This window comes from Dromiciops gliroides, chromosome 1 (genome assembly GCF_019393635.1).
Source record: "Dromiciops gliroides isolate mDroGli1 chromosome 1, mDroGli1.pri, whole genome shotgun sequence".
Taxonomy (NCBI): Eukaryota; Metazoa; Chordata; class Mammalia; order Microbiotheria; family Microbiotheriidae; genus Dromiciops; species Dromiciops gliroides.
Genome location: NC_057861.1, coordinates 277,010,605 through 277,023,534, shown reverse-complemented (window position 1 = coordinate 277,023,534; position 12,930 = coordinate 277,010,605). Strand labels below are relative to the sequence as shown.

Sequence of the window (12,930 nt, the reverse complement as noted above, 5' to 3'; positions counted from 1 at the left end):
ACCCGTTCTTGTCCCCCAACACTCCAAATACTCTCCTACCCCCAGTTTAGCCATTCATAGTAAGAGGTCAGTATCTTTTCACACTTGGGAAATCTCATTCAAGTTTTTTTGTCAATGGGCAAGTCATGAGCAGCTCTTCCAATTTAGGGATGGTTGACGTCACCAAGGAGGCGATAAATATCTGTTGATATAATTGGATGTGAGATTCTGTGTTGTGATAGCAAAACTTTGCCCATTGCTGTTCGGAAGGACCCTATGATTTATTCAGGAGCAGATCGAGCACGCAATCTAGCTGTCAAGAAAGCGTCAGCTTATTAGGCAAGTACTGCGTGATTCCATAAGAGGGTCTAAGCTATAAAAATCCCGCAACCAAGCTCTGATTAGAAGAAAATCTGAACCCAAGTTCGGTGAAGAGACGGCTCAGAGACACAGAGGGAGCACCTGAAAAGCTTCAGTCTCCTCCCTCTCGGAGCTGAGAGGCGTCAGCTACCCCGCTCATTTGCAGAAGCGACTGGGAAGGTAGGGAGAAACCTGATACATGGCCTCATACTCACTGAAAACTTTCCCCTCCTTTAGGTGTTGTAGTGTGCTTTGTGAGCCCTGCTTTGACCAAAATGTGTCTGTGTGTGCTTGTGTTTCTGCAGGTTCTGTCTCTAAGTGTATCGATATATTTCTGATAGTGTCTGCTACCTGACAAAGAACACCACCCCCAAAACAACAACCCACAAACCAAACGAGTGTTTTCATCATCAAAATGTCCCAAATGCTTTTCACTCACTTTTTTAGAAAAGGAGCCCCAGGTTGAGGGCGGGAGGATGAGGCAGGAACCAGGTTAGAAAGCAGAAAGGAAGAGTGAGAGCCTGCGGCTACTTAGCTACATAGTTTTAGCAAAAAGTTCCTTCTTTACATTACATCCAGAAAAGCTGGGCACGTAACGCCTCTTTGGTCGCGCTCAGCCCAGCAGTTCTGCTCAGAGAATAGAGTCTAGAGAGTTATACAGTGAGCAAAACACTCTGGGGCCGCACCTCCGGGCATCTGACAGAAGAGTCCAGGTGCCTTTCCTTGCTGTCAAAGCTTCAGTACCGAGGACAGCGCCCATCTCACGCATAGAGACGCCCATCCCCAGCTTCTGGCTAAGGCTGATGCTGAAATTGAATGTGTTGCATTGCGCAGCGTTGAGTTGTGCTGTTCTGTTCTGTTCTGTAAGTGTGTAGAAAGTCACAGAGACGGGGATGGAGTTCCTTTTCCCAGCTCAGTTAAAGTTCATACCTTGTCTCTTTCCTTTCCTTTCCTTGTCTTTTTCCTTGTCTTTTTTCCTTGCTCTCTTTTCTCCTTTCCCTCTCCTCCTTCCTTTCTCCCCTCCTATCCCCTATTCTTTGTGTTGCAGATCAGCGCCCCGACCATGAAGCTCCAGCTTCTTGTGTCTACCGGGATCCTGCTGTTTACGCTCTTGCCCTGCCAAGAATGCAGAGCTCTCATCAGCAAGGGTTCCGCGTCCATGGGGTCCGCAGCTCAGCCCCTGGACTTCTTCCAGCCGCCGCCGCCGCCACCGCCGAATCAGCAGCAGCCCCTGCCTCTCCTGCTCCGCATGGGAGAAGAATACTTCCTGCGCCTGGGCAACCTCAACAAGAGCCCCGCTGCTTCCTTCTCCCCCTTGTCTCCCTCCTCCTCCTCTTCCTCCTCCTCCCCCGGCGGCAACCCTGGTAGTCATTTCTCCCCCGATGTCTCTGTCTCCAACTTTTTCCGGGGGGCAGTCCAGAGGCTCCAGCACCTGCAACTCCCTCAGCGTTCCCTAGACAGCCAGGCAGGTCTGGGGGAGGGAGGAGCTGAGAGTACCTACAGCGAGCAGCGGGAGGCGATGGAGAGAGAGAAGCGGTCGGAAGAACCTCCCATCTCCCTGGATCTTACTTTCCACCTCCTCCGAGAAGTCTTAGAAATGGCCCGGGCCGAACAGTTAGCTCAGCAAGCTCATAGCAACAGGAAATTGATGGAGATTATTGGAAAGTGAGACATGCCGTTTTGCCAAAGAGATTCTGCATTTAGCACAAAAAGAAAAAAAAATACAGTATTCTGTACCATAGTGCTGCTCTGATATCATTTGTTTATTTTTATATAGCTTGAAACATAGAGGATGTACACTGAGAGAGCCTATATCCCTTAATTAGCATGCACGAAGTGTATTTAAGTGCAGTAACAAGAAAATTGTACTTTGTAATTTTATTTTCCATCTCCAAGTTATTCTAGTGGTGTGGTTAGCACAGGTGTAGACCCTTGAAGAAACGTTTTGAAGGAGCGGAGGAAAGTCACCTACTTAAGCTTGTTGTGTTCTAAAGTCAAGGAGAAAGCTTTTCTCCCTGGGCTCAGGGTGGTTGGGCAGGGAAATCCTGTAAGTTCTTCTGAATCACTTTTTTTTCTTGTAAACATTGCCATAATAAAACATCTTTCCAGCCCTCAGTCAATTTCATTGTGTAAAAGAATGTTGAATATTTATATTTTTAATAAAAACTGCAAAGGTCATGATGGGTTCATCTATATTTTCTCTTGTTGTGTTTTTACACATGAAGAAAAGAGTTTCTCCCTTTCCTCCCCACCCTATTGTCTTTATCACAAAGAAAACAGAGAGAAAATTGTTCCTGAGTTTTAATTTCTACACAAAATACATATGCTAGGAGGGGCTTAATACAGCTTCTACAATGATGCAGAGGCTATCAGCTAGCTGCATGGCCTTAGGATGTGTAGGGTCCTTGGTTTCCTTAGGTTTTGAAGGTTTCTTCCACCTCTGACAGTCCATGGTTCTATGAAATGCAGCTGAGATGAAAAACTGGTTCATAACGACAATGCTTTAAAAATCAACCACCTATTATATTTAAGATAGTTTTGTGTGGGGGTGAGAGAGAAAAAGGAGATTGTGTGGGGGGAGTGAGATGAAGAGAGAGGCAAATAAAAAGATGCACATCTCCAAGAATCATTGTAAAATAACATGGTTTAATTTAGCAAAACAAAAAAATAGGTTCCTCTCTGCTTCATCAAGATTTCTTAGCCTAAAATTAGCTCTTTTTCTAAGGGGTTAACTAAAACCTATTCCTAGTACTAGAAAACTGGCAGCATGTTGCCTCCAAAAGCTATTAAAGAAAGGAATATGTAAAATGGCACTTGTCAAAATCATTTCTGGGTGAAATAATTTATGTCAGGACTTTAGCTTCCAAAACTCCATAAATGTCCTCCATTCTCATAAATATCCCAAGTCTAATCATCCTAGTTCACAAGAACATAAACTACTTCTTTTTGTTCCAAAAATGGAATATTTCCAAAGAATTCAGTTTCACAATTAATTAATCTGCCTAGGTACATTTCATAATTGAATTGCACTAATAACAACAACCACAAAAAAGATTGACTTGTTCATGGTTCAAAGCTAATTTTTGCTTATGTGAAGAAGCATCTTCTTTCCCTTATGAATACATTTGCTTAATGACTCCATAGAACAAACTGAGGGGATACAGCATTGAATAAGCCATTATAAGACTATAAGTTTAAAAAATTCACATTTATTTAGTAGTTCATACATAGTAGAATTACAGCCATGCTCCAAAGGAGTCATTATGTGTCAAACAAAATGTGATTTGAAAAGTATGTTTAAATCCATGCAGCATTTATGCAATATACTACTTTGACTCCTAAGTAGTTATGTAAGAAAGTCGACAGTTTCTTCTGAAAGGTCTCCTTTACCTAAGGAATAGATTATCTGAATACCTAAACCTGAGATTGGAATAATGCTGAAAGAGGTATACTAGCCCCTGATACATATATCAACCCTATGTTCTTTTGAGTTATAAAAAAATGTCCCTAATTCAATGGACATTCTGCAAGTACAAGGAAACAGAATTATCTAGCTCTAAAAAGTTTTTCTAAAGGAAGCATTTCATAGCTTTGGTCAATGACATTCGCCTCTTGGAAATAAATTATTAAATCAATCACTTGTAAATTTAAACACAAAATACATGTTCATTGACCAATAGCATTATTATAAAGAAAAAGGCATGTATCACGTATTATGAATATAACAAAACAACAGGTTTTGCTTTTTTTCAGTGTTTTCCCATTAAGGGCTTATGTTTCACACACACAGATACACACACACACACCTTTATAAAGTGTCCTTAGACAGCATTATAACAAGATCATCTCATCTTTCTCCTTGTTGTGGCCGTGAGTTCCCCAAAGTACCCTTCCCCCCCCCCCCATGTTAAGTAACTAACATGGAATCAAAGCTTTTTGCAAAAAAAACTAATTCAGAAGTCCCATTCATTCACTCTTCATATTCATATTCATTTCATTGAGGTCACCCGCTGCCTCTGTTTTTCCCTTAGCCAAGCAGACAGAGAAGCAGCAGCTGGAATGAACATCATTCACTCAAGGAATTTAACCAGGAAAAAGAGAAGACATGACGGGCTGGCTCATTCTCTGCTCCATCACTGCTCCCTGAAGCACCTTCCACTTGTCCCTGGGGGGTGGAGGAGTCAGACCTGATCTGTAATAGAAGAAAATCTGTATCAAAGGAAGAAGGAGAGACAGGGCCTATTTGAGTTTGTCCAGTTTTTTTTTTTTAACAAAGACGTTTATTTAGGGCAAGGGAAAAGGATAGTATCAATAATTATATAGAATATAATAACAATGATGATGACAATAATTGTTATTATTAAAAGAACAAAAAGCTATGAAAACAGGCCCAACTGATTTGGGCTGTGGAAGTTAACATGTTTATAAGCCTAAGGAGGGCCAGCAGTAACCCAGCACCAGTTACTACAAGCAGTGAAGGGAATGTCTCCAACCTTATGAAAGGAGCCCAGGGTGCTTTGTTCTCTTACAGTTTGTTTGTTTTAGAGAAGAGCCAGTTCTACAGGTCTTACTGATCACATTGGGTTCTTATAGGTCACATTGAAATCAGTAGGAGTTTAAACTGAGAAAAGATTACAGAATTAAGCTGCCTTAGCAAAGATGAACACTCCCAACTTCCAATATCTCTCAGATAGGTGGGCACATACGTCTCCCCATGGTGTTAGAATCAAGAAGTTTCCACCGGGGACTAGAATCCAAAAATAAATGTCTTTGTTTTTGGTTCTTTCCAAACCTCAGGGTTTGTTTTTAACAAGTCATGGAAAGGCATGAATTCTTCTTCCCCCTTGTGCTCAAACAATAAAACCCAATGCAACAGAGAAACAGAAGAGTACAACATAATTTAAAATAAGTTGACATTCACAGGGTTTTATTTTCAACTTCATGATCAAGGCTAATTTCTAGTAATCAAGTATAGTCAAACGATGTTTTTTTCTAGGGAACTATGTTTTTTATTGAAGTTTTTTGTTTGTTTGTTTTTTTGGTGAGGCAATGGGGGTTAAGTGACTTGCCCAGGGTCACACAGCTAGTAAGTGTCAAGGGTCTGAGGCCAGATTTGAACTCAGGTCCTCCTGAATCCAGGGTCGGTGCTCTTCCACTGCACCACCTAGCTGCCCCCTTTATTGAAGTTTTTAAAAGGTCATATAGAAGTTTTGCTACTTTTTTACAAGATGTTTTTAAGGTATCATTGAATGTCATAGGAGACCTTTGTAAGAAGGTCTATATTACAATTGATAATAACAATTACTATATTACAATTGATCATCTCCAAGGCATATTAATGAGCACAATTCTCCCTTTGGGAACCAGAAAAAAAGGAATGAGGGAAAAACAACATTTTAAAAAAAATTTTCCTCTAGATTACTGAAAGCTGTCCTACTAGTTCAGCATGACACTTGTGGACAAACAATGAAATAAATAAATACATGCACTCAACAACTGCAAAGCCCAGCCATGAAGTTGATACACACACATGCAAAAGTTCTTTGTTGAAAATAGATCATTCTTTTCTCTTAAAATGGCCTGGAATGAGACTGGAGAATTTGGCATGCTCTTCATTAGATGCTCTAGCATAAATGAGCACTTTTGTATGGTACCCAGAGAAAGTTCCACATGCTCAGGAATTTAATAAGTAAGGGTCTTCCTTGATCCTTGATCATAAGAGAAGAAGGCCCCAGATCTCTTTCAGGCCCTACTAGTCAGCACAGCACTAGAGAGCACTGGGCTTAAAAAGTAGGTTACCAGGTATTGTGAATTTTCTTTATACATTTGTATGCCTTAATCTGCTTCTTAGAATTCATTGATCAATTAATCATCTATCTCTGAAAAGCCCATGTATTCAATGCCTAATTGTAAAGTACAAACCACTTCTTTCCACCTGACCTTTTTAGGATATAAGATCATACACAAAACTTCAAGTAGTAAGGGACCATAGAGTTCACTTAACCCAACTCTCCTCATCTGACAAATGAAGAAACTGAGGATCAGGGAAGTTAAGCAATTTGCCCAACATCACACAGTAAATGTCAGGACTGAAATTCAACCTCAGGTTCTCACATTCTGAATCCAGACTTTAAAGCAATATATGTTTATCTCTACATATATACACACACATATGTACACATGTATATGTATATGTATATATGTATGCATTACAGTAGCTCGGTGTCACAGTGGATAGAACTCCAGGCCTAGGGTCATGAAGACTCATCTTCCTGAGTTCAAATCTGGCCTCAGACATTTACTAGATGTGTGACCCTGGGCAAGTCCCTTAACCCTGTTTGCCTTGGTTTCCTCATCTGTAAAATAAGTTGGAGAAGGAAATGGTGAACAACTACAGTAATTTTGCCAAGGAAACCTCAAATGAGGTCAGAGTTGGAAATGACAACTAAACAACAAAAAATACATACAAATGTGTATTTATTTGTATACCTAAGTGTATTCAATAGAACACCTGAAGTGTGCTCAACTTATAATGTATATATGCATATAAAAGCTTATAATATATGTGCATGTATGTATATATAATTATGTGTGCACATGATTGCATATATACACACATATAAACATATACAGATATGTATATGTACATATCTCTCTATATATCTATAGATTGGACCTTATCTATCTATCTATCTGAAATGCAACATAGTATAGTGGAAAGATAATTCATCTCTGGGTCAACAAGACCTGGTCTGCAGTCCCACCTGTGACCCACCCTGGCTGTGTGACCCTCAGTAATTTACCTAACCTCTCAGTGCTCTTGGCCAGTGGTGTCAAACTCAAATAGACACAGGAGAACTAATCTGGATAGAAGGGTCCTTGCAAGCCACATAATGGTTTATTTTCTAAATTAATGTTATCTCTATTTTATTGTATTTTTATTTATTTTGTTAAGTATTTCCCAAGTACATTTAAATGGGGGGGAGGGTTGTGAGGGAAGGAGATATGGATGTTTGACACCTCTGCTCTAAGCAACTCTCTAAGACTATAAATTGCAGGAAAGGTGCCAACCTACACCAGGCTGAGGGAATTTCCTCACCCAATACCAATGAAATCAAAGTTCCAGTCCCTATTCCTAAAGTACTAAAATAAGCTAGTGGTGCAGTGAATAGCATACTAGACTTGGACTACAGAAGTCCTGAGTTTAAATCTTGCCTCTGATTGCTAATTGGGTGGTCCTGGGCAAGTCACTCACCTCTGTTAATGTCAGTTTCCTCATCTGTAAAATGTAAAATAACACCTATCTCAGTGTTGTGAGGATCAAGTGATATAACATATATAAAGTACTTTGTAAGCCTTAAAATTAATAATAAATGCTAGCTATTACAATATAAGTATCATTTATGATTATTACTTCTCATTATTTCTCCACCTCACTCTAACATCTTTACCAAAATCAGCTGGCTGTCATTCATCTTATTTGTTGTTGATCAGTCATATATGACTCTTCATGACCCTATTTGATGTTTCCTTGGCAAAGATAATGGAGTGTTTTGCCATTTTCTTCTGCAACTCATTTTACAAAGGAGGAAACTGTTGCAAACAGGGTTAAGTGACTTGCTCAGGGTCACACAACTAATAAGTGTCTGAGGCCTGATTTGCACTCAGTTCCTCCTAACTCCAACACCAGTGCTCTATCCACTTCACCACCCTACTGCCCCCATATATCTAAATTTCTTTTTTAATTTTTCTTTCTTTCTTTCTTTCTTTCTTTCTTTCTTTCTTTCTTTCTTTCTTTCTTTCTTTCTTTCTTTCTTTCTTTCTTTCTTTCTTTCTCTTCTTCTTCTTCTTCTTCTTCTTCTTCTTCTTCTTCTTCTTCTTCTTCTTCTTCTTCTTCTTCTTCTTTGCAGGGCAATGAGGGTTAAGTGACTTGCCCAGGGTCACACAGCTAGAAAATGTCAAGTGTCTGAGGTCACATTTGAACTCAGGTCCTCCTGAATCCAGGGCAGGTGCTTTATCTACTGTGCCACCTATCTGCCCCCCTAAATGTCTTGATAATTATTTTTATTTAGACCTCTCAGAAACCTGGAAAGAGGGAAATCTCATGAATCTATCCCATAGAGATCCAAGTTGAAATAAGTGACAGAGGGGTCATGCTGGGGTCTACAGCGAAAGAGCTGAAAATTTGTCCTGAGTCCAAAAGGGTAGTCCAGAACCATCTTGATCCTACTCAGGAATGAGGATATAAATGCTAGCTCTGCTTAAACGTGAGTGAAATCTCCTCCCCCTTATTATTTTAAAATTGCAAAATAAATAGATACCTAGGACCCCATTTTTACCATTCAGAGCACAGCTGGGTGTTATTTTTGCATAGGGACACTTCATTGTAGGACAGACAACTTAGTAAAGGAAGAAAATAGTATTTGTTTTGCTTATCTTTCATAGAAAAGATGCCACATCTCAGCAATTCAATCCCCTCAGCCTATTCTCATTATGTCCAGTCCTACTCTGTTCCTGAGTAGGATGAAGTTTTTCTCCAAGATGTGGTTGCATATTGATCTATAGAGGGTCATAAAAGATTACTTAGAAAAAGATTTAGAAACTTCTTTTTCCTCTCTACATTGCCAATCAAGTAAGACCCAAGGATCTTTCTTAAACACCTCCAGAATCATTCTGCCTTTATTTTCGTTTTTTAAAAATTAAATTTCTTGTTTATAGGGTGCATCTCTCATATACCAAGAAATGCCTTTTTTCTTCTATCCATATTGTAGGCTATTTGCAAAATGCTTCTGGATTTTCCTAATCCTATCAAGCTGAGGAGCTGAGCCTGTTGAAAACCTCAGGAAGATGAAAGTGGAGTATTGATTGTTTATTTTCTGCTACTGAGGCTGTATATTGTTGTAGAGTTTAGTTTGGGAACCAAGGGAAAAGTGAACAGTGGATGCCAGACATTAGTTACTTTGTTTTAAGTTTGGGTTGGGGAGAAGGGGGAAAGAGGGTGGAAGGAAAGGAGAAGAGGGATATAAAGCCCTCAATCTCGGTGAAGATTCTATGTTACAAGTAGCAACAGTAACCCCATAGTTCTGTGGTGTATCACCATTAAGCCTTAAGTGGATTGATAAATGTGACATATTGTCAAACAGTACCAGGACAGTGAAGAAAGGGAACGTTTTCCCTTTGTCTATATGATTTTTCTCAAGGTAAGGCATACCAACAGAGATGGGTAATTTATCTTCTCTTACAAATAACCACCTGTCAGATATGGTTTAGACACTGACACTACTTCCCAACAAGTGTGCTAGGATTCTTAGGTGCATCTCAAAGCTCTCTTGCTTATCTTGTGACAATATGAGTTTTGAACTTAGCATTTAGTCATTCACTATGATTCCACATGCACTTCCAAGTGTTTCAAGAAAGCAAGCAACAAACATTTAGTAAGTGCCTACTATGTGGCAGGTTCTGTGCCAGGTGCCACAGATGCAAATGCAAAAATAAGACAATCTCTTCCCCGGAGGAGCTTACATTCAACTCCTACCCTGTAACCCCAAACCCAAAGCCAAAACATCTGAAATCCCTCTGAAAGACTAAGAATAGTTCAATTAAGAATAAGAGACAGGGGGCAGCTAGGTGGTGCAGTGGCTAGAGCACCAGCCTTGGAGTCAGGAGGACCAGAGTTCAAATCCGACCTCATACACTTAACACTTACTGGCTGTGTGACCCTGGGCAAGTCACTTAACCCCAATTGCCTCATCAAAATCAAAACAAAAAAAGAGTAAGAGACAGGGGGCAGCTGGGTGGCACAGTGGATAGAGCACTGGCCCTGGAGTCAGGAGGACCTGAGTTCAAATCTGGCCTCAGACATTTGACACTTACTAGCTGTGTGACCTTGGGCAAGTCACTTAACTCCAATTGCCTCACCAAAAAAAGAGAAAGAAACAAATATAAACACACATATTCTGATACAGATTTCCTAATTTAAAAAATTTTCAAACAGACTCTAGGCAACATGCAAAATAAGGCTTTAAACTCTGGGTTTTGAAAATAAACCGCTGCTGTTTCTAGAAACAGTAGCGAAGTTTTATTCATAACAAGTATTTGCTTAGCAGCTACCCGGTGGTGGAAATTGCACTAGGTGCTGGAGATAGAAATCTAAAAGTGAGACAGTACCTGCCTTTAGGGAGTTTACTTTCTCCCTTGGTAGAGGACAAACTGCTTATCTACTCTTGGAGGTATTTATAAAAATGTGCCAAAGCAGTGATTGATATACTTCCAGGGAAAGAAGTCAAAGGTTCTGAGAATGCCAGCATAAAGATCATCTTAACACTAAAATTGGTTTATATTGGGTGTTAAAAAGTTTCTTAGGGGGCAGCTAGGTGGCGCAGTGGATAGAGCACCAGCCCTGGAGTCAGGAGTATCTGAGTTCAAATCTGGCCTCAGACATTTAACACTTACTAGCTGTGTGACCCTGGGCAAGTCACTTAACCCCAATTGCCTCACTAAAAAAAATTAAAAAATAAAAAAATAAAAGTTTCTTCATGGGTTCCCCCTAAGCTGAGCAGTAAAGCTCTCTTCCTCTGTCCTTATATACAATTCTGTTATTTGGGCACAGGGAGAAAAATGCAGTTTTCCATCCCTGAGACTTTAAAAAATTCCTTTTAAATCTCAGGAAAATATGCCCAAGGGAAGGACTTTTTTTACATAAATAAATGATGAGATTTAAAACAAACCTGTCATGTTAACAAAATAATTTTACTTTGGCCAGAGAAAAAAGACAGGATCATGGAGTCTTTATAGTTGGAAGAGACCTTGGAGGTGTGCCTTAATTAAAGCCCCCCAAAGTGACCCGATTTACCCAAGTTGATACCACTGCTTAGAAGAAGATGCAGGATTTCATAGAGTCTTAGATTCAGAGCAGGAAGAGACTGCTGAGATAATCTAATCAAATTTTCTTCATCTTACAGATGAGGAAATTCAGGTCTGGAGAGATGAAGTGACTTGTTGCATGGTTGTAAATGACAGAACTAGAATTAAATATCCCCTATGACTCCAAATCTAGCACTCTTTCTCCTATGTCATCTCTCACTATGGAGTGACTACATACCCAGAATGCCCTCCACTATAGCATGCCATGAGAGTTCATGTACACACACACATATACACACAAGCAGAGGCTATAAAATGATGAGATGGATTTCAGAGGAATAGTTTCATTATTTTATTTCAATCCCATAGATATGGGATGCCTCCCCTTTCCACTTTCCCCATTCTCTAGCTTTTCAGGGGTCCAGTTAATTTACTGGGGGTGGAGAAGAGGTTACAGTTCAGGTCATTTGATAAAAAGGCTCCTTTCAAGCAATTCTTTCTCCTTTTCAGGGATCAATTAGCCATCCCTCTTTTCAATCCAGTTCCACTTCTCCTTTCTCCACTGCCTTGCACTCCCTCCTATCTCTGCTGTTCTCTTGAAGTCTCCTTGTTCACAGAGGTAATTTTTACATTGCAGATGAACCTTGCTATTTCAGTAAAACACATATAATATTACATGGACTTAATCGAGATTGGGTATAAGGAGGAAGATAATGGAAAAATGATGAATAAAACAGCTTTTTATCCACTGAAAGCTAGAGCAGCAAGTCTGGCACATTGATCACCCTGCATTGGGCTCCTGGGCAGCCTCCAGGCTTTCCAGGTTACTGGACACAAATATTGTAAAACTTTCTTTAGACTGTTGCCTGTGACTTGTGACCAATTAACTTATTCACTTTGACCCTTCTTTGTAGCTGCTGATGATTATACTCTCTACAGATTCATTGGCTTTTTAGAAATTAAACTAAAAACAAAAACTTGACCTGAGGTTCAGATACTCACTTTCAAGCTCAGAACTTAAATCCAAAGGTTCTTTCTGGGAATTCATTAAAGTTCATTTCCCAGGTGGACTATGGTACAAGCTTTGGGCAGAAGGCAAAACTCAAATGTAGCAAATGAGTGTGGCAGTAGTGGACCCCACATGTGTAGGTAGGCCCACAAATTGCAAGGCCACTGTCCTTGTGTGTGGCTGGAAGGGAAGCAGAATAGACATTTCTTTTTTTTTTTTAAGTGAGGCAATTGGGGTTAAATGACTTGCCCAGGGTCACACAGCTAGTAAGTATGAAGTGTCTGAGGGTGGATTTGAACTCAGGTACTTCTGACTCCAGGGCCGGTGCTCTATCCACTGTGCCACCTAGCTGCCCCGAGAATAGACATTTCTAACCTCTTCTTTCTACACTTTTCTCCAAGGAAGACTTTCATTCCTGCTAGGAGGAATGAAAGAGGTTGAGGTACTGGGGCTACTGAGGAACTGAGGGTACCCTCAGAGGGAGATTGGGCTAGAAGTACATCTCTATGTTTTCTTAAATATTGTTCATCTAGGAGACATGGTCAGGTTCCATATAACTTTTGATCAATTTGCCATTTCTGGAGGGAAGAGGCGTTCTAAGCTTTATACCAAGTTTTGACCTCTTTCTCACCAAATACCAGTTCCACAATGAACACACATAGCTAATAGTAAAGAGATCCATTTATCCAAATCATAGCAAAACAGAAATCAGTGAAGAT

General features: G+C 40.1%; 2 protein-coding genes across 4 annotated transcripts in view; one reads left to right on the top strand and one right to left on the bottom strand.

The window, feature by feature from the left end:
- Positions 1–201: 201 nt before the first annotated feature.
- Positions 202–2,454, top strand: CRH (corticotropin releasing hormone). The gene is made up of 2 exons (XM_043975377.1): positions 202–519; positions 1,388–2,454. Exon 2 carries the CDS (start codon positions 1,403–1,405, stop codon positions 2,006–2,008), a length of 606 nt encoding a protein of 201 aa, XP_043831312.1. The 5' UTR covers positions 202–519; positions 1,388–1,402; the 3' UTR covers positions 2,009–2,454.
- A 1,095-nt stretch (positions 2,455–3,549) lies between these two features.
- The window catches only part of TRIM55 (tripartite motif containing 55), a 78,521-nt gene continuing 69,140 nt past the window's right edge, over positions 3,550–12,930 (bottom strand). For 2 of the 3 annotated variants that reach the window (XM_043974993.1, XM_043974989.1), the window contains one exon: positions 3,550–4,531. In XM_043974993.1, coding sequence (XP_043830928.1) covers positions 4,406–4,531 — 126 coding nt within the window. In that variant the 3' untranslated portion in view covers positions 3,550–4,405. The remainder of the gene's footprint in view (positions 4,532–12,930) is intronic. The other variant, XM_043974991.1, reaches the window with a different exon arrangement.

Bases quoted from the DNA above. Each gene is read 5' to 3' on its own strand.
- CRH (XM_043975377.1), top strand. From the start codon at position 1,403: ATGAAGCTCCAGCTTCTTGTGTCTACCGGGATCCTGCTGTTTACGCTC.